Below are 26,446 nucleotides of genomic sequence, written 5' to 3'. Positions count from 1 at the left end.
ATTAATTTTTCTTTTCAAACCAGAGCTGGGACTTAGGCCATTTCCTGTCCCCACCAGCTGTGTCCTTGCTCGGGCCTGAACTGGAGACACTTCTCTGAAGCTCCATGGCCTCCCCATGGCCAACCTGAGTCAGTTCCGCAACCTGAGGCCCCGTTTGAAAGGCCTGTGGATTCCAGGTAAGTAGGACTCGAGGAGCTTGGCTGGGAAGGCCTGAGTCCAGCTGAGAGAAAGAAACAAGGTTGAATTGGCCCTGCAATAAGCCTTTGTGTGTATGTGCTGCGTTCTGGGATAGACAAGGCATGCCCTTAAGGCCCCATGTCATGACAGCAAGACACCTGTGACCATGACATCAGCCAGAGGAAGTCTATACCTCCAGATGCTTTTGAGAGTATGTCCTGACTGAAATGAGGGCTCCTGGCCTCCTGGGTCCCCATCCTCCCTCCCCTCCCTCACCTTCCGGGAGGTGAGAAAGCCAGACCCTGTTGCAAGAGGAGTGGGGCGGCCCAGCCAGCTGCAATGGGAGCCTTCAGTGACTCAGCTGGGTAGGGGAGTGTTTATGAGCAGCCGAAATGGCTGTAAAAATGGCACCTTGCTTCCCTTAAGGCCTGGCCACCCTATCCTATACTGGCCCCTTGATTCAAAAAGTTTCCAGAGGGACCTGTAACTAGAGAAACGGGTCTGGGGTTTGAAACCTGGGAGGAGTCTCAGCCTGAGGTCAGGGTTCGGCCACAGGTTGTAAATCGGACTGAGATAAAGGCTTAGCCTAGGGTCAGGGTCATTGTGGGGGCAGAGCAGTTTGGGACTAGAGCTATTCTTAGCTTGCAAGTGGCTTTGGGGCTAAGTTGAGGATGAAGCCGTGGGGAAGGGGTTGGGGGCAGGGGGTTTTCTCGGATGCTGATGTGGGCTAGCGGTTCCACAGAGCCTCCAGGCAGGTGACAAGGGGCTTTCTGAGAGAGTAAGGCCAGACAGACTACAGAGCTAGAAGAACTATTCAAGTCCGATGAGTAAAGCGGTCCCAGGGGCTGTGGACCTTGGCTAGAGCCCTCCTCAGAGTGACAGCAGTAGAGATGCATGCCACAGCAGCAGAGGCAGAGCCAGGGTCCAGTCATGGCTCTGGGGAATCAAAGGGAAAAACACAGACCCACTGACCCTACTTAGGGCTGCCAGTCAGAGGGTAAGACCGGCTCTTCCCGACCCTAATGTGCTACTGGTTAATGTGTGATCCCATCCCTCTCCCTATGGTGGCAATTTAACCCGAGGCCTGGGGGTGAGTTAGGTGATCACAATGTGGAAAGTCTGTTAGGAAAGTCTGGAGTGAGGTACAGCTAGGGAAATTCCCCTAAGGGACCCAGAGACCCCATGCCCATCTAGTAATTGATTGCCCGGCCGGCCCACCCCTGGCCACCCAAGGACAAATCTTTTCTTTCTTTTGTTGTTTTGTTCCGTTTTGCTTTTGGAGATCACTAAGTAGCTCTGGCATGTAACTTGCTGTACAGATCAGGGACTCCCGATCTGTCTGCTTCTGCCTCCCAGGTGTCCAGACAGAAGGTGAGGTGAGGCCCAAGTGCGAGGATCTGACTTTGTTTTCACGGCAAGAGCTTTCTATTGTCAGAACTAAGACCCCTGCCCTATCAGCTCTTAGATTTCTCTCAGTCTTGATTCTGCCACGTGTGTTCTTTTCTCATCACCAAGGGAAAGGACGGTGGTCGCCATCACATGAGATTTGGGTCACTTAGACACGTAACAGAGACCATCAGAGCTTAGCACGGTGGGTCTTCCATACTGGAGCATATTTGGGGCAGGGGGAGACGCCCTCAAAGAGCATGAGGACTGTATAAGACAGACGGGATCTCACATCAGGCACTACCAAGGGAAGATGTGGGAACACATGTAAAAAGAAGTGTCCTCGGTACCAAAACGTGATCCTGACAAGGAAACAGAGAAACCAGACAGAGGGGCGAATGTGAGCAGGCTAAAAGTCTAGCCGACTGAACCTGCCTGGGACAGTCATTCTGATGGAAGCAGCGGTCTTTGAATACCATGGCAAGAACCTCAAGAGCAGTGGGCACAGAAGAGGGGTGTGGGAGAAGAAATGTTTGAGGAAGACAATGCAGACCTGAGGACCCATTGTCACTGAGGTGTGGGGCCATCCTTGAGGTGGAGAGATGGGGGGACGCTGAGCTCATTTGCATAGAATTCCAGGCGAACCCCTGGAATGCAAGGATTTGCACAAACTCTCAAGGACCCTTTGAGTCAACTGGACATCTCTCCTATTTTATAGATGAGAAGACTGAGACCAGGATACCGGGAGAGTCCTAGTGGGCGGGACACACAATTGGTAAGTGACCAAGCAAGGATGCCATTTACCTGGTGGTATTTTCAGGTCACCACACTTAAAATGGCTTCCTTCAACAGGCCTTCCGTTAGCCCTCTGTTTAAGCACTCTCGACTTTCTCTGATACCTGATGAGTACCCACATGGTACTCAGGGAGATGGTGGGCTTGGAAGTCCAAAGTCTAGAACTCTGGTGTCCAGCGTGGAGTCCATAAACTCCATTCCCAGAACGAGCTCTCATCTCTCTCACTTTCCCCAAGTCAAAGGACTTAAGACAGCACTTGGAGGATAACGTGGTGGAGGGAGGTTAAGTACAAGAGTAGGTGTACCCGAGTCTTGTAGCCTCTAATCGCCTGAATTGGGGCTAGATTGAAGAACCGGAGACGCCTAACAAGCAGCTGAATAGGTTGAGACCATTTAAAATACCTGGAATGGAAAAGGAACCCCTCTAGACAGGGAGTCCAACGAAGGTCCAGACCAAGGAGCACCACGGTAGTCTCCGGTCCGCTAGACCCCGGGACTAGGAGTGGGACAGAGGATGAAGGACCAGTCTAGGGCGGGGCAGGACTCGAGGGCGTCGGCTGCGTAGCCTGGCTCTAGCTGGAGGCGGAGCAGCTTCCCCAGGGTCCCCACATAGCCAGACCAGGAACCCCACGGGTGCACGGGCAGCGCCGCGGCCCAAGGCGCGGGAAATACCAGGCGGCCTCCCAGTGGCTCCTCTCGTGTGGCCGCCCGCTCATCAGCCAGGGCCGGAAGACCGGGGGGTGGTGGGTGGGTGGTCTGTGCTTTTCCAAAGGAAAGAATAAAGCAAAAGCGGGACAGCGTCCCAGTCACGGTTCTCAGGTCCCGATGTCAGAGCTCCCTAGACTGCGTTCCCGCAATACTCATCCTTCTGCCGAAAGACCCGGGGCAGGGTCTCTGGAGAGATGTCCCGGGATGGGGGGCAGCGGGCTCGGCTCTGTCCTGCACACACCCGCCTGGGAGGCAGTGGCGGGGGCAAGGGCGGAGGAGGCCCGGGGAGGGCGCGGAGGAGGGGGGAGGGAAGAGGCTCCGGGCCGCGGGGGGAGGGGAGCGGCAGACGCCGAGGCGAGGGACGCGCGAGGCGGGCGGCGGCTCGGAGCAGCGGCCGGGCGGGGGGCTCTGGAGGCCAGGCAGGCCAGGGGGGATCCTGAGAGCTCCATGAAGTCCCCCCGGGGCTGCGGACGGGGCGCTGGCTTGGGGAGGCTGTCGGGGGGGCCCCGACATTCATGGCAAGGCGGGGGCCGCGGCGGCGAGCTCGGAGTAAGTCGGGGCTTGTGGGATGGGGTGGGGGTCGGGCGCGCGGGGCGCGGGAGGCCGGAGTCGGGCAGAAGGGGACTCGGGGCCCGGCCAGGGCGGGCCCGGCTGCTCCGTCTGGGTGTCAGTCTGCGGCGCCTCCTTGGAGCCCTGTGGAGTCGTCAGCCCCGCTGCCGCTCAGTTCGGTGGCTTTTTTGGAAACTTGCAAATGTTTTCGTAGAGGAGGGGAGGGGGGAGCGAGGGAGTGACCGAAACCGAGCTTGGGGCCGCTGGAATAGCAGAGGCCAAAGCCGGGGAGCGCGGGGAGGGTGGGTGGGGGGTGGACGGTAGCGAAGGACCGACTGACAAGCAGACAGGCAGCCTCAGCGTCGGGGCAGCAGAAGCGCCCGTGCCGCTCGGGCGCACGCGGCGCGGGTTCGGAGGATGGGAAATGGGGTGCAGAGGGTGAGCAACAAGGTCACGGGGGTTCAGACTGAGCCGGGGAGCCCGGCCACGATGCCGCGGGAGAGCCCGGAGCTGGCGGCCGAAGGGCTCAGTGTGGTTGCAAAAGTCAGGATAGCATCCCCTAGTAGCACGCCCCGCGCAACTCAAAACGCGCCCCCTGCCCCGCCCCGACTCCCCTGTTGCCCACTGCCGCGGAGCTAAAAATAACAGCCTGGTCGCCCCCCGCAGACCGCGACCCCGACCCCTCCCCCGCCCCTCCCCCACTGGGCGTGGAGCGAAGCCACGGCTCCCAGTTCCCCCAAAGAGGGGGGGAAAAAAGACAGAGAGAAAGAAAGAAAGAAAAGGCGGCGCGGGAGGGGAGCGGGGGGCGGGCCGGGGGCGGGGGGCCCAGCCATATGGATGTGATTTCTCCGCTCCGAGGCAGACAGGCCGCTCAGCAGCGCTCGGCGCCCGCCCGCCGCCCGCCCGGCCTCAGGCTGCCTCCCTCCCTCCGCCCTCCCTCTCTCCATTGCGCCGGTTCGTTCTCTCGCTCGCCCTCGGCGAATGGGCCCCGCGTCGGGCTCCGGGGCCTCCGGCCGCCCGGACGCCGGGGTCCCCTAGGCCGGGGCGTGGGCGGGGCGGCCGGGCCTGACGCAGCTCTGCACCCTCCAACCATCACCAGGGCCGGCGGCGGCTGCCCCGAGGGACGCGGCCCTAGGCGGTGGCGATGGGGGCCGCCCGGATCGCACCCAGCCTGGCGCTCCTTCTCTGCTGCCCAGTGCTCAGCTCCGCATATGCGCTGGTAAGTCTCTCTCGGTCCACACTCCAACAGGACTCCTGGAATTGCTTTGAGGTTCCTGGGACGAGTGTAGGCGCAAATTCTTGGGTTCTCCTTATAGTCTGAACTTTGGGATGGGACCTCCGCCTCCCCCCACCCCCACCACGAACCAGGAACCCTGGTGTCTGCTCTGTTTGGGGTGTCTTACCGTAGGTTCCAGATGCCTGAAGTTTCCCCACTTCTGAAGACTTGGCTTGGGGTCCTGGGTCTGGAAACCTGTGGTTGGAGTTCCCCTACACCATGCTTCTGTGAGCATATGGCTCTGGTCGTATGTATCTTTTTCAGTGGTAACAGTGCGATTCAGCGGGCTCTGGGTGTGGAGTCTCACACACTGCGCTGGGGGCGGCCTCCGTTTTCGCAAGTTTTGTTTGCACCCGGTGCGCAAAGCTGTGTGCAAGAAGTCAGAAATCACTTAGACTGAGGGTGGGATTTAGAGCCCTCTCCAGTTCTCAGGATCCTACAGATGCACAGATGTATGTATGTATGAATGGGACCGCTTTCCCCAAAGTGGAAATCGGTTTGCCCAGGAAGGTGGGTGTGGTACGGAGGTCCCCCCAAAGACACTGATCTCATAGTACACCTTGCAGAAGATATGTGCTGTGGGACAGTCTTGTGAGTGTGCTGAATTTTAGGGGGTACTGTGCTGGATACCAAGAGACAGAATAGTGGAGAGGGACAGACAAAGAAAGGGGTTAAGATGAGAGCTCTGGACCCCGGCGGGGAGACTCAGAACAGCAGACAAATAGAGAGCTGGAACGCGACCTACCTCATCGTGGGCTAGGGTCTGGGAGCCATTTCTCAGAGAGGGGAGATTTTCTGTCCTCTCAGTGGTCCCATCTCAAGTGCTCAACCTATTCTTGAGTCAGCTTTTGTGCCTGACTTTGAGGTCTTGTTGCCCCCCCCCGTACCCCACCCCTGACCAAGGTCTAGAGAGAGAGAGCAAGTGGCTTCCTTCACAGGACAGTCTCACATTCGAGGACACAGGAGCTGTGGGGCTCCCCCTGCTCAGCCTGCAGCTGTGTGACCTTCGACTGTCTTTCTCCACACCTCAGTTGCCCATCTGTGAACAGAGAGCACGAGAGAAACACGAGAGAAACATTTGCCGGACACCCTTGCAGTTTGATGTCCTCCTCCTGGGCCCATAGCCTCAATTCTAGTCCAGCAAAGGACAACCAAAGCCAGAGACTGTTCAGGAGGCCCTCCCGACACGGGGAGAGAGCTATTTGCTGAGCTTCCCTCAGTGAGTGAGTGTGTGTGTGTGTGTGTGTGCGCGTGCGTGTGTGCGTGAGCGTGTACACATATATGTGCATGTGGCTGTTGGGTACAATATCCTTCCTCAGTGTGTGCCTGAATGTATATCGGCACAAGGCTTTTATGGGCATCTGAGTCAGTCCGTAGGGTTGTGTGTACTCATGTGTGAGTTCACATGTGCTTGAAGCTCTGCGTTCACACATGACTCCAAGGGAAACACAGCTGCCTATGCATGTGTGTGCGTGCCTGTGTGCACCCTATGGGTGTGCACACGGCTCCATTGTTTGTTCATTTGTATTCAACAAATGCCTCTGAGTTTTCTGTTTGTCAGTCTGTTGTTCTAAGCACTTTACGAAGATCAGCTAGTTAGGTACTTACCCTGTTTTGTTTTGTTTTGTTTTATCTCATGTAAATCCACAATCGCTATGGCCATTGTCTCTTATGATAACCCTGCACCCTAAGTATGGTGGAGCACCTAGGGCTCCATAGTTCTCTGTAGGGAAGTTGACGTATATGCAGAGAACTTCCTGGTTTAGAAGAATCCTAAGCTGAAGGCAGAAAGACAGATGCCGGTGTGGCCGGCTATACAGGGACCATGCCCTGACTTTGGACCATCTCCCGTTTCAGCTTTAAGGGGTATATAGTCCAAGGGACGGGGGCGGGAGTATAGTCCAAGGAGCAGGAGTTTGGCCAACTCACTCACCCACCACCCTGTGGGATCCCTGGGCTCGGCTGGAGTCAGTCAGCAAATAGCTAGTAGCCTGTGCCATGCCATCTCTTTCCTAAGCCCGGGGCTCCTGCCCTGCCCCGATGTGTACAGGTACAGACAAAGACCATCCACCTCAGCTGTCGCCAAACATACAGGCGACATGCTCAGCCAGATCCAAGTCCAGGCTCGTTTCTCCCATGACCTTGGCTGGGGGACCAAAGAGCATCCTACTGGGGGGACACTGACCACAGCTGGACTCACCTGGTCCGTCTGTCCTCAAAAAGAAGGATAGCCTGAAGAGGAATGTAGAAAGAGTGGAGTTTAGAGGAGGATAGGCTTATGACAGGCTGAAGGTGGTCTTGTCCTCTGAGATTCCTTACCCTCAGGATGCCCTCAGCTCACATAAAAGTGAAGAAGCTGTAGCCAAAGCAGCTGATGCCCAACAGGAAGATGGGCCTGGGTGTGGGCCAGGACCCTCGGATAGGGTTCCCCAGAGAAAGCGCGGGTTCCTAGGCACGTGGCTAGGAGCATGGCTGTGCAGGCAACGTTCCCTGCATTTGTTTTTTAACATTTGTTTTTTGTGTGTGTGCCTGCGTGTGTTTGCGGGAGTGAGTTCTTTCCTTCTGCTGTGTAGGTTTCAGGTATTGACTTCAGATGGCAAGGACTTTACCTGAGAAGCCATCTTGTCTGCCCAAAGGGGTTTGATTTTAAAAATAAGAAAGAACATGTAGCAAGCAGTGGCTTTCCGGGTAGAGTCTGGCGCTAGAACTCAACATATATGGTTTCTTGATCCACCTACTCCCCTAGCCATTTTATGGGGAAATGACCCTGAGGCTCACCTTGTAAGACCGGCAGTGGTGAGATCTGAACCACTTGAACCCAGGACTTCTGGCTTCTACAGGGGACTCTTCTAGGTGAGGTGAGAGTAAGCTCTGGCCGAGAGGTCCCTGTGTGTCCCCTGAGTAGTCTTTCCTCTTTACAAATGAATCCTCTGTTGCTTTGCCTTTAGACTTGTTTCTTTCAGGGCTAATACAAGAGCACACTTTTATACTTGCTTTTGTATTATTTTAATCTCTGTGTATGAGTGCGTATGAATGAGTATAGGTGGGTGGGGTGGGGGTGGGGTGTTCTGAAGGTCTGAGGATAGCCCAGGTGTTGTCCTCACCTCCTCCTTCCTTGAGACGGAGTCACCGGGTTAGCTGGCTGGCAGGCGCCTGAGGACTCTCTGGTTCCTCTTTATGAGGTTTGGGACTCTGAACTCTGCTTCTCATCGTGAACAGCAAGGATTGTCCATCCCCACTGAGCCATCTCAAGAGTTCAACTGATACAGGTCAAACAGAAACCATCAGTTGGCACTGCCAAAGAAATCCCTGTCCCCTTTGTAGAGGAAGACATTTTGACGGTTTGGGGAGGGTCCTCTATCTCTTTCCTTATGCTTCACATGGCACCTCTTTGTGAGCTTAGCAAAGAGAATGCCCTGTCTCGCTGTTTCCTCTGTTTTAAATAAGTTCTCTGAGCTTTCCCATGGGGCTGTGTGATACGTGCATGCATCGTTTTACCTAAAGTTGTATTTTCATGTTTGTGAATGTAAATCTTTTAGGATATATATTATGTTTTTTTTTTTAAGTGTTTGTATATCCTTGTGGGTTTTGTGCATCCATGCAATGCTTGAGCATGTCAGGTCCCTTGGAGCTGGGGTGACAGGCTGTTTTAAGTCACCTGAAGTAGATGCTGGGAACAGAACTTGGGTCCTCTAACAATAATAGTGTGTGCTCTTAACCACAGAGCCAGCTCTCCAGCCTCCAAGTCCTTGTTGTTGTTGTTGTTAATTTATTTGTATGTTTTCTGTTCTGCCTGCATGTCTGTGCATCGTATGCATGCAGTATCTGAGGAGGCCAGAAGAGGGCGTGAGATCCCCTGGAACTGGAATTGCAGGCAGTTATGAGCCACCCTGTGGGTGTAGGGAATTGAACCTCTGGAAGAACAGCTAGTGCTTTTAAACAGAGCGCCATCTCTCTGAGTTCTTTTTAATCCTGTATAGTGCTCCAAAGTATGAACTTCGCTAAACATTGATGAGCATCCAAATGCACATCGGATCCTTTCCCAATTGTTTTCTCATTCTTTCAGTCTGTGTGTGTGTGTGTGTGTGTGTGTGTGTGTGTGTGTGTGTGTGTGTGTGCATGTGAGAGAAGTTCCAGATGGTGGCAGAGAAGCTCCTTGAAATGCCCTCTCGGTTCACCACGTGACCGTTTCCTGGTAGGATATTTCTAGAATTTCTCTTTGCTGGGTCTGAGAACATGCATATTTTTTATTTTAATAGGCATAGCCAAATTGCCCTCTAAAAGCTGTGCTGGTTTATACTCACCAGGACTGACCACAGGGCCCTCTCCCTGCTGGGCTGTTTTACAGGATGTGCTGAGGGCCCTTTTGTTTCATCTTAGCATTTTGATAGGTGAAAAGGCGGTGTCCCCGGTCATTTTAACTTGTCCTCAGCCAATGATTTTCAGACCTGATACTTGTTTATTCTCCATCTGCCCAAAGAGCTCGCTCAGAGCCATTACCCATCTTTCTGTGGGTTATTTATCTTGTGTGTATTGATCTGTCGAAGCTTTTTATATCACCTGCCTTAAACACATCCTCTCCCCCTCCGCCCCCCAAATCCCAGAACTGCCTGAGCACAGGGCAGTGGAGGGGGACATGGGCCCTCCTGGGAACTTGGGTTTTCTTCGGAATGTTTTAATGAGGCGTCAAGCAGCCTCCCCCAGATTCCTGTTGTGGGCCTTCTGGGGACACTCCCTGGTCCGGCTACCACATCAGGAAGGCAGCTATTTCAGAGAGCCCCAGGAAAAATAAAAGGTATGGTGGGGTTTTTGCAGAACCTTGAAAATGTTACTAGGAGAGGGCAGAGTTTGCTCAGGTTTGGAGACATTGGAGACCCCCACGTTCCCTAGGACCCCAACTCCAGGGCAGCCTTGTGCCCATGCCAAGTGCTATGAGTTGCGGGTCGGCTGGCTAACCATCCCTTCCCTGTGGGCTTCAGTCCCCCTGCCTACCTCAGGTAGAGGCTGCCTGTGAAGATCCACCCTGTCTTAGCGGCCAACTCTGCCACCCCAGGCTCCATCCCACCGCCTGCCCCAAAGGCGGCCACGCTGGCTGGCTGGCTGGCTGGCTGGCTGGGATGAGAGGCGTCACAGTGCCTCCCCCCCAACCCCTCCCAGCCCCAAACACAGGCAGCCTGTTCAGGAAGGCCTGGCAAGGGGGGGGGGGGAAGTCAGCACTTGTCAGCGGTGGCGGAGCAGGATGAGGAGTCCGTCCCAGCCTGCTGTGGCCAGCCAGATGGACAGAGGGCAGCAAGGGACAAGAGAACAGTCCCCAGCCAGCTGGCATGGGTCATCGAGAGGTGCCAGCGTGGGTCCCCTTAGTAGAACCTGGAGAAAGGGTGCAGGAAGGCCAGAAGGTCACAAGAGGACCTCCTGAGAGCCAAATGTTTCCTTTTTACTTTGCCGGAGGCATTCGTGTCTTTGCTTAACACCAAGGCCCAATTGTCCTCAGCCCAGCTAGAGGGGTCAGCCTCATTCCAACATCAGTGCTGCTACTGCCTCTATGGTCACTTCTCTACTGCATCAGCTCCCTTTGTGGACGCTTCCTTGATGCAGCAAAGGGTTACAGTTCAGGGTGTGGATACGTGGTGTGATGGCTGGTGCCACAGCAGCCGTGAAGCTGCATGTTTCCTTTGCTCCAAGATGGTTGCTTCAGTGTAAAGTACGCCTTAGCTCCGTGCCTGGCCCTCTCCTTCCAACTATTCTCTCAGCCTCAGTCTCCCTTTTGTAAAATGGGTATGTAGTAGAAGTGAGGATGAAGAGTGTCAGCAGACACAGACCGGACAGTGGGACACCAAATATGTCTGCCTTCTCCAGTGGCAGGCAAGGAGGCGAAGCACACTGTCCCTTAAGGGACCAGGCTGACCCTGGCAAGGGGGTCGCTGATGTGACCCAAGAGGGCATCCTGCTAAGAAAATATTATGCAATAGAAGCCCCTTGCACAGAGACTCAAGTGTTGGACCTGAAAAAGGAACCCTTGCATTTCTTCCCGTTTGTCTGAAGGGGTAGATTCTTGACATGTCTGAGATCACAGGCGTAAGCATGTGGAATCTGGCAGGGAGAAGAGGAAGTTAAGAGCGGTAGCCGAAGCCGGGTGTGGTGGCTCACGCCTTTAATCCCAGCACTCAGGAGGCAGAGGCAGGCGGATTTCTGAGTTCGAGGCCAGCCTGGTCTACAGAGTGAGTTCTAGGACNTGAGTTCTAGGACAGCCAGGGCTACACATAGAAACCCTGTCTCAGAAAAAAAAACAAAAACAAAAACAAAAACAAAACAAACAAACAAAAGAGCAGTGGCCATCATTTGGGCGATGGTATGGACCGCACTGTCCTTACCCTCATCAGTCACCAGCTTTGACACACCCTGCTTCATCCGCACCCTGCTACCTCCTACTTCACGGTTCTTTTAGGGGTCTCCCTGGGATTGGGGTCTCCTGGGAGCTAAGCTAAATTAGGGCAGCCTAGCCCGAGCATGCGGTGTGCGTCTGCAATCTCAGCATGCAGAGGCTGGAAGTTCTCAGGTCGTGAGACCGAGACCCCACCTGAGCTTCTGAACTCAGGGGCGATCTCTCTGACAGCTCGGGTACCACAACTGGCTCTGCAGCACTGGGTTTGTAAGTTACCTGCCGACCTCAGCCCCTATCCGTCTGGAGATGCCCTGGAGCCTCCCAAGCCCGTCTTGGTGTCTCGGGCCACCCTCCAAGTGCAGAGCTAAAGTCACGTCAGCCCCTGTAAGTTCACACACTCTAGAGGTGCTGTGTTTGTACAAAAGACTATGCTGCGCTGTTGGAGGGAGCGCTATGATAGGAGAGTCAGAGAGACTGTGAGCCTCATCCATAAAGGGAAAGACAGTATTCAGGGCAGCTGCTGCCAGGGCAGGTGTCATACTCTTGTTGGTGACACCTGGCCATGACCCAATCCCTAGTTCCTCAGCCTTGCCCCTGAGACTCAAGATATACAGATTCCGGACCTAAGAAGATGACAGCCTGATTCCTTCATATTTTGGAGCTTTGCCAAGAAAACAGCTCTCATAGGGGAAGGAGGTGACTGGGCTGCCGAGGGGGAAGGGAGCAGCAGACAGTGATGATGTCTGTCTGGTCAGAGTTGTCAGCATCTTTCCCCCTCATCCCTCTAAGGCCAGGACAGAGGACTGGTAATCTTGGGGGTGGGGGGGTCTGGCAGTGACCTTGAATGGTGGTGTGAGTTCAGGGGGCTACCCAGCACCGCTCCCATTTCTGGCCCTCAGTTCTCTCTAGGGTGCCACAACCCATCAGCCCTTTGCTGTGGACCCCTAGAGACAAGGCTGGGGTGGGGGGGAATGGGACTGGTGAGTTAATCCTGTTGCTCACAGAAGCTGTAGCAGCAGCCAGCTTTCCCCTGCCTGCCCGCCCCGGCTTTTGAGGCAGTAGTAGTTCATTTAAATCCACAACAGCCTCACTGTCACTCTGATTTTACAGGACATCCAAAGCACTGAGCTTAAGCAACGTTGCCAGAGACACTGGTCAATGGTGGAGGTGGGATTTGGCACTAGCGTTAGTGGAGAATCCCTGACGTGTGACTGAGAGAAAGTGAGGGTGTCTGAGCAATCCAGATGAGGAGTTGTGTTCTGAGGCTGGCAGAGAGGAAGCCCTGGGTAGATGGCTGCTCTTCCCTTTGGAGAAGTGTTCCCTCACTCTGAGACATATCTGGCATGGCAGCTCTTGAGCGGGGTGACAAAGAAGTAGATCTTAACGCCCAGGGAGGTCAGAGGCAAGGCCATTGCCCTTGGGAATGACGAAGGCTTAGGGAGGAGGATGCTAGAAGTGTATGGCCTTCCCTGCCCAGGAGACAAGACTCTGGAAAGGAAGACAGGTGGAAGGTTAAGCAGCCACCGCAGCCCAGCCTCTGAGTGGCCATGTTAGTCAGTCACAGCGTGTTAGTGGAGAAGTTTTCAATCCACAACTGCTTACCTCTAGTCTAGGCCACCAGGTTAAACTCCCTGGTCACATCAGTGGCAAGCCTGGCCGTTAGGAAGCTGATGCATTGGCAAGTCTTCAGTGATGGGAGCTTTGGTTGGTCAAACATGTAAGCCCACTCCTTAAACTGGGACAGAACTGTGGTGAATTACATATCTTGGGAGGGGTGGAATTGAGCAGAAGGAAGGGACCATAAAAGAATGGATATGGTAGGGAAATGACCAGACGGTGTTATGGAGCAAGTGGTAATATTAGTGATGGTGCTGATGTTGCCTGTGGTGGTGCTGATCTTGATGGTGATAACGTAGGCAGACGGTGGTGGTTGTAGCCATTCTGGGGGTGCTGTGATGGTGCTGGTAGTAATGGTGATGGTAATGGTGTTGGCCCAATTAGGGCAGTGATGGCTGTATCAGTAAGAGTGGCTGTATTGATGGTAACAGCAGTGCTCCTGGTGGGACTAGTACTGTGGGACTAGTACTGTGGGACTAGTACTGTGGGACTAGTACTAGTGGTGATGGTAACCTCCGTTGTGTTGGTGCTGATTGGGAGGGAGTAGTAATTGATGGAGAGAGATATTAACCACAGCGACTGAATGATTGGTAGGGAGTAGATTCTGTAATCGGAGTGGGGTTGTGTAAGAATCAGACCTCCACTAGCTGGATCTCCAGGGTCAGAGCCATTAGGAGAGCTTCAGGGTGGCTTTGGAGGTCTCTGGATCTTACAAGCCTATTTGTCCTCTCTGATCCTTATCAGCCTGCCCCAGCCAGCTCTGTGTGGTCCTAACAGTGCGGTCCTAACGGTGGGGAGGGGTTAGAGCTGTGGAGCCCGCAGCACAGGGGAATCCACTTCAGCCTTCCTGGGACCCCTAGGCATGAGGGCCAGCTGAGTCCTGAGAGTCCGTTTCAGATCCAGGCTCCGGAAGCAGCAGACAGACATGCATTTTAGAGACGTTCGGCAACACTCCCAGAAGCCCTTACAAAGTCCTTAACCCACAAACATGTACACATGCGTTTTCACAAACACATCAGGCTCCAGAGCCCAAATTTACGAGTTAGGCAGTTCCTTCGTGAGGACTTAACATAAACGGGGCACACAGAAGTTCACACACTGGCCAGACAGCGTGTGCGCAGCCAGTCACACGCACGCGCAAAGACGCTAGCTAGCGCGCCTCCGCTAAGTAAAACCAGCAAAACTCCGCGGAGCCAATTGGAGACTCCTTGGCCTGAAAGCCGGAGCAGCTGCCGCCAAGAGACGCGGTCAATTAACTTCTCCCTGCAGCCGGGCTCCCTGACCCGGGCCGCCCGCCCCCTCCCGCCGGCCCGCCCCTACCCTGACCCGCCTCCTTCCTTCCAGGCCTCCAAGTTCTCTGCCTCTCGTAGCTCCACCCTTACTAAAGGGACCTGCCTACATGGCCAGGCGTGGGCTGGCAGAGCTGTCTGTTCAGGGAGATCAGGCTGTGTGTGTTCTTTGGAGTTTAAGGAAGAGGTAGGCTTTCTAGGGGAGTCATGACGTCTAAGGTCCATGGCTCTGACTGCCCTGGGCTGTCCCAGAGTATCCCACCCCGTACTTCTTCCAGGCAAGATGCTGGCCCCAGCTTCCGAGTCAGAGGAGACTTAGATCTCCTCCAGCAGCCACCATCTCAGCAAGAGACTCTCCCTGACCCCTTGCACTGTTCTCTTTTCCGGGGTTAAAATGATGTTGCTGGGTCCCCGTGGGTGTACAGAGTGGAAAGAGGACATTCTTGCAGAGAGGTCAGAAGGAGCAAAGGCCTGTGCCGAGTTACACATGTCCCCCGCAGCATCTGCTAGGATGGAGAAACTTCCAGTGGGATGAAGGGCTCCTAGGACTGTGCGGAGCTGCATGTGGGGGTGCAGCCCAGCCCACTGCTCCTCCATTTTCCCTCTTTGGCGAGCTCAGTAGGAAGGGTGAGACTCTGACCCTTCACTGGGAAAAGCACTGACTGACCACTGGGTCAGCATGGAAAATGGTGGCTGTCATGGTCCCCGGGGGCCTTGAAACTTGAAGGAATCCAGGCTGGATTTGTCTCCTCAGAGTTCAGCACTCCTGCTCTAACTCCGGATCCCCAGCAGGCAGCCAGGACCCTGTGAGGCTCCATCCTGGGACATTCCACCATTCCCATGTGCGCCGGGGTGGGGGTGGGGGACTAGACAAAGAATGCCAGTGGATGCCTGGATACTGCTGGACAGACAGACAAGACAGCCTGAATTCTTTTCTCCTCCCAGCAAGGGGCAGGTCCTAGCCATTGAGTTACCGTGGCTTCAGAACTTCAAAAGGGAGGCTCTGGAAGGCAGATGCTCTCTCTAAGGGGATCACCTTTGGAAAGGGGGGAATCCCTGGGGAGGTTGCATGAGTTTGGGACCAGCTGCCTCACCTGGAAGTGCTGCCTACAACCTGACCTTTGATTTGGCAGGTGGATGCGGACGATGTCTTTACTAAAGAGGAACAGATTTTCCTGCTGCACCGTGCCCAGGCGCAATGTGACAAGCTGCTCAAGGAAGTTCTGCACACAGCAGGTGGGGGTGGGGAAATAAGGTGGGCGTGAGGTCAGCATGTGAAAAGGGTGGGAGTCTAGGAAGCTGGGGGGGGGGGACAAGTGGGTGAAGGAGTTGGGGATGTTAACCTAGGGTGGGCTCAAGAAAGGGAGACCCGACCAGAGTAAAGGCCTAAAAAGAGATGGATCGCGCAAGGATGAAGTCAGCAGGCTCAGGAGGTCCTTACCTTCTGGGCCTTGGGAAAGTGCTGTCAGCCCACTGGAGCCCTCAGACCCAGGCATGGCCATGTGGGGGCTGGGGAGGGGGAGAGAGAGAAGAGCCTTTGGAACTTGCTTAAAGATGTGTGGGTCTCCCTTTGCAGATGGAGAAGGCAGACAAAGCATGGGGTCCCAGTGGATGTAGAAGGGGTGGGGCAAGCCAGGAGCTTTGAAGAGGGTGCTGGTCCCTAACAGGGTAGGCTGGGCCAACTTCCTTAAAGAAAAGGTAGCCACGCCACGCCTGGAAGGATGAGAAACTCTCTGAAACAGAGCTCTTGCATAGAACCAGAGTCCCTAGAACTAGATGGGATGGGGGGGACAGGGATGGGGATGTGTGTGTGACTCAGCTGATAGCCTGGACAGAGGGGGTTGGACCCCCCCAGCATCTCTAAGGGACCTTGGCCATGGGGAAGGAAGGTATCTCCCATCTCAAGGGTCTCCTCTCTGCCCCCCTCCACGAGTCTGTTTCCTGGAAGCAGGTATGGGCTACATTGGCATCCATCCAGGTTTCTGCGGTCTGGCTGATCTCATCAGCAGAGGGTGCCAGACCCTGGCTTACTGTCCCTCCAGAGCATCTTTCTCTCTGGAGCTGGCTCTCACTGGGGGCCGGGAGTAGTGCATACCCAGGACACAAGCAAATGGTGACAGATTCTCTATGATGCATGAGGACTTGGTTCACATTCGTAAAGACTCCCTCTGCATACTGAGCTTCACCTATCCTGGCCCACCTGTGGCTCCCAGTCACACAAAGGGTAGAGACAGATAAACACCTCATATGATCCTAAATGGGACCCTCTTCCTAGTTGTGGAACTTATAGTTTGGGTACATCTCTGGCTCCTCATCTATCACAGAACCCCTGCCCTAGCGAGAATGCTGTCAGTCTTTGTCACCCCAGTCCAGGTTGCCTGGACTCAGCTTCCCACGGACCCCCAACGTAGGAGGGTACCCGAGGTACCCCGGCTTGGTTTACAGCTGAAGTCACACAAGTTAGACAGTGAGAAGGACTTTCTGGCTAAGGACAGAAGCCTCCAGTGTCTTTTCAAGGAGGACAGGTCAGGCCCCAGCTCAGGTGGTGTCTTCAAGAGCTCTTGTAGAAGCTGAGTGTCCTGGGCAGAGTGTGGAGAAGGCAGGCTTGTGTGTCCACTCCTAACACAATGCACTCCACTCCTGGTGCACAGCAGGTTATCGCCTTTACCTCCATCCACCTCTCCCAGTTTCTGCCATGCGTCCTCTGGCGGGCTGTTCCCTCCATCGTGGCTCTGCCTCCTGGCCGGCCAGCCTTTCTGCTTCCTAGGTGACCCCACCTCGTATGTCAGTCACCCCCTTTGAACCTCTGCTGACCATGTCTGTCTCCTGGTTGTCTCTCCACCTGGCAAACACATGAAAGTTCCCGAGTCACGTGCTCGTCCTCCCTGATCCTCCAGCAGCCTGAGTGTCAGCATCCTTGATAGGGTCAACTCACTGTAAAAAGGGGGAGCCGGTGAGGGGGCGGGCTGTGGTTACAGCACAGCCGATGGCTAGAACCACCCCGATTTCTCCAGCCAACATAATGGAGTCAGACAAGGGGTGGACGCCAGCATCTACGTCAGGGAAGTCCAGGAAAGAGAAGGCATCGGGAAAGTTCTACGCTGAGTCTAAAGAGAACAAGGATGTGCCCACCGGCAGCAGGCGCCGAGGTATGTCTGTCCATCCTGTGCCCTACCCCTCCTTAGGCAGTCATTTGACTGGGCTCAGATCCACCTGTCTCCACCAATGTGAGTTTCTACAGAAAGTCAGGGACCACAGCTCCCTTCCCAGAAAAGCAGACCAGGAGGCATCACGCGTGGGGGTGGGGAGTCAGGTGAGTTGGGAGGCCTCAGAATACAAGGAAATGTGCAGAACAGACTCACTGGCCCTCCCCAGAGAAGGATCCAGAGCTTCAGGGAACCCGTGATCCACTGAGGTAAAGAGAGAGGACAGAGTCCTGAGAGACAGAGTCAGGGAGAGATGCAGGGAGACAGAGAGGGAACAAGATGCTCAACCCAGAAGTCTGGGACGTCAAAGGAAGTACAGAAAGACACATAGTGGGGAGAGCCACAGACGCAGCAAGAGATGAGAGCAGCCTCAGAGGGGTGGAGGCAGACAGTGGGACAAGGAGAGAAGAGGAGAGAGGGAAGCAGGGTTGCCTCGGGGAGGTGAGGAGAGACAAACAGAGAGCCCAAGCTGTGGCCACAAGGCCAGTTAGAGCCAGCAGGGTGGGCAGCAGATTCCAGATGGGCCACATCTGGGAGCCTGTGGTCACCCTGTGGCTCCCCAGGGACCAGAGGGAATTGTGGGCCTGGCCGGGTGGAGCTGGGAACATGGCGCCCAAGACAGAGAGCCTTTCACCGAGCTGGGCGGATCCAGCCCTCAAGGCTGCCTTCCAGGGAGGTTAGAGAGTCCTGTGGTCAAAGCCCTGCAGTGGGGGGAAGAGGGGGCCGTAAGCTGGTGTGGAATGCAGTGATCTAGAGGCTGGGGACCCTCTGAGGTCACTTAGCATGGCTGTCAGGGCTCCAAAGTGAGACGTATCACTGTCCTTTGAAATTCAGCATCAGTGTTCGGATTTAGAGGATGATATACCTACTGAGTGGTTAGTCGTGGGTCTTCCAGGTCGGCCGGGATAGAAGGAGTCTAGGCTGATATCCGTCAACTTCCCAAGAGGAAATGGAAATGCAGAGAGCGGGGGACACCTGTGTGAGGTTAGCAGCTTTAGAAGTTCAGCTGGCACGGAGAACCAGACTTCCTTCTGTGGTCTCTAGGGAAGGGTCACTCACGAAGGGAGCCTTCGAGCTGAGGGAAAATCTGAGAAAATGGTTCTTCTTCAAACTGGGGACAGGTGGATCCTTGTGAGTTTGAGGCCAGCCTGGTCTTTCTACAGAGTGAAACAATGTCTTTTTTTATTTTTTATTTTATTTTATTTTATTTTATTTGGTTTTTCGAGACAGGGTTTCTCTGTNTAGCCCTGGCTGTCCTGGAACTCACTTTGTAGACCAGGCTGGCCTCGAACTCAGAAATCCGCCTGCCTCTGCCTCCCGAGCTCTGGGATTAAAGGCGTGCGCCACCACGCCCGGCAATGTCTTTTTTAAAAAATCTCTTCAGAGAGCAGGCCAGCCGAGCCCTTGCGGCCAAGGCCTGTTTTGTGTAGCTTCATCCTCTGCTCTTGACCTTTTTCAGACCAGGTTGGGACTCATATCAGTGTTTCCATGATGGGGACTGCAGTAAATTTTCTGAAGCCGTGGGGTTTAGGGGGTAAGGGGAAGTAAAGGCTCAACATATTCTTTTCTAGAATGCCCCAAACCTGATGTTTCCAGTCACAGGGCACACTGCTCCCGTGGGAATCAAACCCCAAGTGTGTTCATGTCCCTGGGCCTTAGCTATGGACCTGACTCTGTGTTTTCTCTGGGCACAGGACGTCCCTGCCTGCCAGAGTGGGACAACATCGTTTGCTGGCCATTAGGGGCACCAGGTGAAGTGGTGGCAGTACCTTGTCCCGATTACATTTATGACTTCAATCACAAAGGTGAGGCTAGCCAACTGGGTGGGGGACCAAGGGACACCATAAAATGGATTCCAGAGCCTCAGTGGCCCCAGATCTCCGTTTGCCCGTCTTGACTGTCCCATGACCCTTCAGGCCATGCCTACAGACGCTGTGACCGCAATGGCAGCTGGGAGGTGGTTCCAGGGCACAACCGGACGTGGGCCAACTATAGCGAGTGCCTCAAGTTCATGACCAATGAGACTCGGGAACGGGTGCGCACCTCCTCCCTCCCAAACTTGACCCTTAAGACCACACCTTCCCCTTTAGCGAACCTCAACCTAGCCAACTCTCCTAGTCTTTACTTCTCCAGCAACTTTAATTTGTCCCCACTTTGCCCTTGGTGGCCACCCTGAGTCCCAGTTTTCTGTTTCTCACCTGCGCAGGAGGTATTTGACCGCCTGGGCATGATCTACACCGTGGGATACTCCATGTCTCTTGCCTCCCTCACCGTGGCTGTGCTCATCCTAGCCTATTTTAGGTGGGCGGGGCGAGGAGTGGGGCGAGGGCAGGGCAAAGCCGGCGAGGGGTGGAGCGTGGTCTAGGGTGGGTCCGGAGGGGTCCAGGGTGCGAGCCTCCTTTTTCCCCCTTCACTGCATCCATCCCCCCTGCGTGATGTCCCCACTTACGGCGCACAGCCCAGCTTCCTGCCCACCGCTGCGTCCCCCGTGCCCTCACCCACGGTGATGTCGCACGCCCGCAGGCGGCTGCACTGCACGCGCAACTACATCCACATGCACATGTTCCTGTCGTTTATGCTGCGCGCCGCGAGTATCTTCGTGAAGGACGCTGTGCTCTACTCTGGCTTCACGCTGGATGAGGCCGAGCGCCTCACGGAGGAAGAGTTACATATCATCGCGCAGGTGCCGCCTCCGCCCGCCGCTGCCGCGGTTGGCTACGTGAGTGCCCCTCTGCCACCCCCTGCCTGTCTCTTGCTATCTCCTCCAGCTTCAGGCCAGTAAACCCACCTCACAGGGACCCTCACGCGGCTCAACTCACCCCCCACCTACCCCCGCCTTACTGCAAACGACTCCCAGTGACCCCCTTCCCTCCACACTGGAGCGCCCCAACCTCTCCTCCCCATTGCCTTGCTACCTGCTGCTAACACCCCACCCCCACAGCAGCCCAACCCAGCAGCCTAGAGTTAGCTTCCTTCTCCACCTAATGTGACCAAACCTTGCCTACCTTTTGGAGCTAACTGCGGTTGGTCTCTTAGGCTGGCTGCCGTGTGGCCGTGACCTTCTTCCTCTACTTCCTGGCTACCAACTACTACTGGATTCTGGTGGAGGGGCTGTACTTACACAGCCTCATCTTCATGGCCTTTTTCTCAGAGAAGAAGTACCTGTGGGGCTTCACCATCTTTGGCTGGGGTATGGAGACCAGTGTGGTGGGTTGGGTAACAGCGTCCCGAGTAAGGCGCTCTCACGGGGCATGTCCTGCCCCTCTTGTTTTGTAGCAGGCTGGGGGCCTGCCCATCCTGCTGTGACTTTAACTCCATTCCAGGTTTAAGGGACTCAGTGTGACCATGGGCAGGGCTCACCAGGTGTTGTTGCCTTGACCTGCCTGGCATTTCAGCTCTCTTAGGGTGATAATTCCTGGGGATGAGATGAGGTTAAACTTGGGACCGGAGTGGGATCTTCACTCAGCAGTCAACCTGGGGTTGGGGGTGTAGTCTGTAGCCTCCTACCTAGGTCCCCGAGGGCGAGGGCGGGGCTCGCATCCGTTACCAGGAGGTGAGGTCCAGAGCCACAGGACCAGAGCTCGGTCCCATTTAGCTTTGGCCTCTCTGCAGTGGCGGCTTCCCCGGATGCTTCTTGTCCTACCATCCCCCACCCCCCTGGGCCCTTGGATCTGGTTACTGATAATTGTTCATCACTGCTGGCAGCTGCAGAGCTTGGCTGGGCCCTGGGGAAAGCTGCCAGACTGTGGAGGGGTAGGCCAGTGGCTCGAGGCTCCTGGGCTCAGCATCTAGAGAACCCTCATCTCCACAGCCTCCTTGGCCCTTGGCACATGCCCTACCCCTGACCTCACCATGGCAAGTCCCAGAGCTGGGCAGATCTGGGCCTGATTCCAGGAACTAACACAAGCTGCTGGGCTAGAAGGCGTGTGGGTGGGCTGGAAACATGTGGATTAGGGAGCACACAGAACCTTATGATCTGGGAATGTCACACCCTTACCACAAACCAGGTGACACCTTTTCCCTCCAAGGATCCACCAGGCTGGGAATGAAGGTGAGGGAGGGGAATCGGGCTCCTTCTCCCTGGAAGACAACCTTTACTTTATCTACCTCATCCATGAAAGCTGGGACCTTTCGATCCAAGCTTGGAGAGGGAGTTTCAGAACAGAAAGATTGCTAGACACCAGCTCTCTCCCCGTCGGTGCTCTAAGCCCAGAGCAGAAAGAGCCGGTTATTTTTTGCATATGCCCAGCAGGTGTGCACATGTGCTCACAGGAAGCAAGGAACCTAAATGGGGCAGAGAGCTGCGTTGAGTCCTGAGGGCTGTTAGGTTGGCATTAAATAGCCACATGCCTAGGGTGAGGGATGAGGGCAGTAAGCTGAGGAAAGGGTTTGGGGCCGAGCACATGCCCCTCATGGTGCCCCTTCTGCACGCAGGTCTGCCGGCTGTCTTCGTGGCTGTGTGGGTCGGTGTCAGAGCAACCTTGGCCAACACTGGGTAGGTCAAGCGGCAGAGTATATGGGTGGGGGTGGGGGAGCCGGGACCTTGGCACAGCTGGAAATGCTCAGGTTCCCGCTTCTATGAATCATGGGGGAGACGCTGTGCACCAGCAGTTCCAGCCTCAGGAATTCCTAATCAGCCTTCAGCCAGGAGCCTCAGAGTCACAGGAGGTGACTTCCAGAGAGGTCCCATGAGTGCTGAGGCCCAGACACATGCAGCTCTGTGTCCTCAACGGCTCGTGTCAGAGCAGGATAACTCCAGGGTCCAGGTGGACTGGCCGGTGGCTAATGCTTCCCCTTCCCTTAGGTGCTGGGACCTGAGCTCCGGGCACAAGAAGTGGATCATTCAGGTGCCCATCCTGGCATCTGTTGTGGTGAGCAGGGCTTGGGGGCAGTGTGGTTATGAGCCTCGGTGACTAGCCCTTAGCAAGAACATCTGTGATGGCTTCCCTGGACCCCAAGGACCAGAAACCTAAAGACCACATGATTCCTACAGCAATCTAGATGGGGAAGCTAAGGGCCCTAGGAGCTACCTAGAGACCCAGTGACAGAGTAGGGCCCATGGCATGGCCAGTCTCCAATCAGGCTCCCTCCCACAGCTCAACTTCATCCTCTTCATCAACATCATCCGGGTGCTTGCCACTAAGCTTCGGGAGACCAATGCGGGCCGGTGTGACACCAGGCAGCAGTACCGGTGAGCTCTGGCTCTTGGGATTTGGGGTGGAATTCAGGGTGTAAGCACCATGTACCCAAGTGAAGACCAGGTCCCATGGTTGAGCTTCTGGCTCTGGTCTGCTTCAGCCCGGCCTGCACAGCAGTGCTGCATCTCGCTCTGCTACCTGCTCTCAGGCTTTACACTAGAGGGAGGTCTGCTAATGTGCTACACCCCAGCCGCCCTCAGACAGCTGCCCCGAGGGAATCAAAGGGACAGGTGGGTAGAGGCTGGCTCCAATAAACCATCTCCTCAAGAGTTAGGTCACAGGAGAAAGGGTGCATGCCAACAGGTGCAAAGGCCCCATGGACACAGCGACTGCACTTGTCTACTGGAGGACAGCTTCCAAGAAGCCCAAGTAACACTGCCTCCTGGCAGGAGCCATCCTTGGCTGAGCCTGGTTGCCAAGCCACAGTCGCCAAAGCCTCTCGCTCCTCCATCACTTCTGGAGCTTGGGCCTGGGTAGGGGTGGGAGGAAGAAGCACTATGTTGTAGGGCGAGGGACGTGGCCTAACTTGCATGCCCGGGTGTCCAGGAAGCTGCTCAGGTCCACGTTGGTGCTTGTGCCGCTCTTCGGTGTCCACTACACCGTCTTCATGGCCTTGCCGTACACCGAGGTCTCAGGGACATTGTGGCAGATCCAGATGCACTATGAGATGCTCTTCAACTCCTTCCAGGTGTGCAGCCTGCCCAGGGTCCTGGGGAGCGAATGGGGTGGGGTCGAGATGTGGTCCTGATTGTGTGTGCCTCTCTCTGCAGGGATTTTTTGTTGCCATCATATACTGTTTCTGCAATGGTGAGGTAAACAAGGGTGAGGTGGCAGGAGCAGGCAGGGGTGAGGTAGTAGGAGCAGGCAGGGGTGAGGTGGGAGGAACAGGCAGGGGTGAGGTGGGAGGAGCAGGCAGGAGTGGTGTGGTAGGAGCAGGCAGGAGTGGTGTGGTAGGAGCAGGCAGGGGTGAGGTGGGAGGAGCAGGCAGGGATGAGGTAGTAGGAGCAGGCAGGGGTGAGGTGGGAGGAGCAGGCAGGGGTGAGGTGGGAGGAGCAAGCAGGCAGGGGTTCCTCAAGCCCTGTCCCTCCATTCTCTCCCCTGCTACCATTCTTTCTTTGCTCCTCAAGAACCTTGACCACATTGTGAAGGTAGAGAGAAGGCTTCAAAGCTGACTCAAGCGCAGACTATACTGGGATGTGTGGGCTCATCCCTGGGTGGCATGGCAAAGTGTCCTTCAGTCTCAGAGAGGAATTTTTTTAGAACTCAGTCTGAGGACTCAGCTATCTTTGGGCCATCTGAGCTTTTGGGTGCTGGCTGTGTGGTTTTTATATACTGGGGATCAGGCTCAGATTATCCTTGGGCTTCTTCAGTAGTCTCCTATCATTTAATGCGGGGATGGTGGCAGGGAAACACAGGTGGCAGGGTTGAGGGCACACCTGACTGCCACCCATCTATGTCCCCAAGGTGCAGGCAGAAATTAGGAAGTCTTGGAGCCGCTGGACACTGGCATTGGACTTTAAGCGTAAAGCACGAAGTGGGAGTAGCAGCTACAGTTATGGTCCAATGGTGTCGCACACAAGTGTGACCAATGTGGGCTCCCGTGCAGGACTCAGCCTTCCCCTCAGCCCCCGCCTGCTTCCTGCCACCACCAATGGCCACTCCCAGCTGCCTGGCCATGCCAAGCCCGGCGTTCCAGCCATTGAGAACGAAACCATACCAGTTACTATGGCGGTTCCCAAGGACGACGGCTTCCTTAATGGCTCCTGCTCGGGCCTGGATGAGGAGGCCTCTGGGTCTGCACGGCCACCTCCATTGTTGCAGGAAGAGTGGGAAACGGTCATGTGACTGGGCACCAAGGGGCTGGACTGCTGGTGTGGGCAGATGGACAGATGGACCAAGAAGCCAGTGTTTGACTGGCTGTCTATTCAGGACTGGACCAGAAAGATAAACAAAAGGAAAAAAGAAAAAAAAAAAAAGGGAGCTATGTGTGGCTTCCTGTGTTGTGCTCAAGGATGCCTGGGTCTCGGAACCATGAGAGGGTGTGGGGAGTGCTTTGCACATGGTTGGGAGAAGGACCCCAGTCTCATTATGGAGGAAGGGTCTGGGATTCGGGGATTCAGCACTGTCCAACAGAAGGGGACTCTGCTCTCAAGGCCCAGAAGAGGGCTTTGGAACTAGCTCAGTTAGTAGTGCACTTGGCCCAGGACACACAAAGCTCTAGGTTCTATTCCCAGCACCTCATGAACAAGACTAGCATCTGTAATCCCAGTTCTCTAGAGACGGAGCCGGGAGGATCAGAAGTTCAAGGACGGCTTTGGCTACGTAGATAAGTTGAGAGGTAGCCTGGGATCCATGAGACCATGTCTTATAAAGCAAAACAAAGCAGACATTGCTTAGAGAGGGTGTGCAGGAATCCCAGCAGCCAGGTGGACCTGTGAGGGAGCTGCCAGCCTTCCCTGCTGTCCTGAGTACACTTGGGAGTCAAGCTTCCGCGGAACAACTCGGACCTGCTAGCCCCAAGTCACTGCAGCCAAGGTGACAGCAGGCACCTCAGGTCCTTGATTCACTCTCAAGCCTGAGGCCCTGCCACCAGGTGACCCTTTCCTGTCTGACGGCCACACAGGTGGCCTCCGTATGTAACCGCGGCTCCAAAATGGGCAGAGGATCCCTCTAGCCGAGGGTACAGGGACAGTGGGAGGTGGTTGCCTCTGCCCTGGCTCTGGAAGCTAGGAGTTTAGGCCCTAAGGGTTAGCTGGGGTGCAGGCCTGCAAGGCTAGACCTGTACATTCACCTAATAGCCAGAACGTTTGCTCAGGATCCCCACCTGACTCCCCATCCTCTGGGCCGTGCTGGTCCTGTCTTGAACCATTTATGGGCCCTCAAAAGGCTTGACACTCAGGCCACATGCCTCTACGTGGGCTTCTTGGCTCACTGCACCACCCGGCTTTTGTAACATCTGGTGGGTCTGTCCCTCCCTTTCTCAGATCAAACCACCTTGCTTTTCCTCCAGTCCTCCTCCACCCCAGGCCTAAGCCGTCTAACTCAGGCATCGGGTATTATGGGCATATACTGAGCACTCCTAGGCCAACCCCCGTCATCCCTAGGCCCCCTTGATGGCCAGTGGGACAGATGACCATCCAAAGGCTTCCCAAAGCTTCCGAGCCAGGCTGAGTTGGAGCCTGAGAACATTTAGAGTCCCTGCTTCCATGTGGAGGTCAGAGGAGATAGGAGAGCAGGTCAAAAGACAGTGCCAGGTCAGAAGACAGTGACAGGACCATAGTGTTGTCAGGAAAGACCCTGGGTGAGGCAGTGGCTGGGAAAGGAGTCCGCAGTGGGACAAAACCCCATTCCTCTTCCTGGAGTATGTGCTACCTCTGTACAGGGTTTATACAGGATCTCACAGACTGACCTGTGAGCTCAGCGTTACAGGACTTTTAGACTGCTCAACCCTTACAGCTACTTACTCTTTGCACTGACAACCCCAGACTGTTCTTTCAGAACGCCATGACCTGAAAATATTCAAATATCACCCCCAGGTTAACTTCCGTCCCTCCCAGTTACCATCTTCCCTCTGGATCCCCCAAATAGACATGTCCTTTTCTTTTAAAGGTGTCAAATGCCCTAAGAGTCCACCTTGTACCATGCACCCATGTCAGACCAGGCCTCCTGTATTCAGTCGGACACATCTTCAGCCAAGACCAGCCTCCTCCTTGGGGCGTTTGCACCCAGGACAGGAACAGCCATGCTCCGCTCTTTAGGCTGGGTGTCACTGTCCCTTGTCTGAGACAGATCCAGCCCAGTGCATCGGCCCAAGGCCCTCATCCAGGAGCAGTTCCCTGACTGAACTGGTAGCCTCTGGACCT

The 26,446-nt window shown here is 55.3% G+C and overlaps 1 protein-coding gene across 7 annotated transcripts; it reads left to right on the top strand.

Moving 5' to 3' along the window:
- Window positions 1-26,446, top strand: Pth1r (parathyroid hormone 1 receptor). 7 transcript variants are annotated; one of them, XM_021206170.1, is made up of 16 exons: window positions 1-176; window positions 2,282-2,338; window positions 4,715-4,834; window positions 15,313-15,415; window positions 17,194-17,328; window positions 19,080-19,190; window positions 19,302-19,420; window positions 19,592-19,686; window positions 19,909-20,104; window positions 20,422-20,575; window positions 21,820-21,880; window positions 22,190-22,256; window positions 22,482-22,576; window positions 23,130-23,271; window positions 23,354-23,395; window positions 24,048-24,594. In XM_021206170.1, the coding sequence occupies exons 3-16, from the start codon at window positions 4,760-4,762 to the stop codon at window positions 24,426-24,428; spliced, it is 1,776 nt and encodes a 591-aa protein (XP_021061829.1). In that variant the 5' UTR covers window positions 1-176; window positions 2,282-2,338; window positions 4,715-4,759; the 3' UTR covers window positions 24,429-24,594. The 7 variants fall into 7 exon arrangements, with proteins under 7 accessions (XP_021061829.1, XP_029399023.1, XP_029399025.1 ...); XM_029543163.1 differs by lacking the exon at window positions 4,715-4,834 and having other exon boundaries at window positions 58-176; window positions 24,048-24,850; XM_029543165.1 differs by lacking the exons at window positions 1-176; window positions 4,715-4,834 and adding an exon at window positions 1,469-1,548 and having other exon boundaries at window positions 24,048-26,446.

Source organism: Mus pahari, chromosome 10 (genome assembly GCF_900095145.1).
Source record: "Mus pahari chromosome 10, PAHARI_EIJ_v1.1, whole genome shotgun sequence".
NCBI lineage: Eukaryota > Metazoa > Chordata > Mammalia > Rodentia > Muridae > Mus > Mus pahari.
This window is presented reverse-complemented; position numbering and strand designations above follow the sequence as displayed.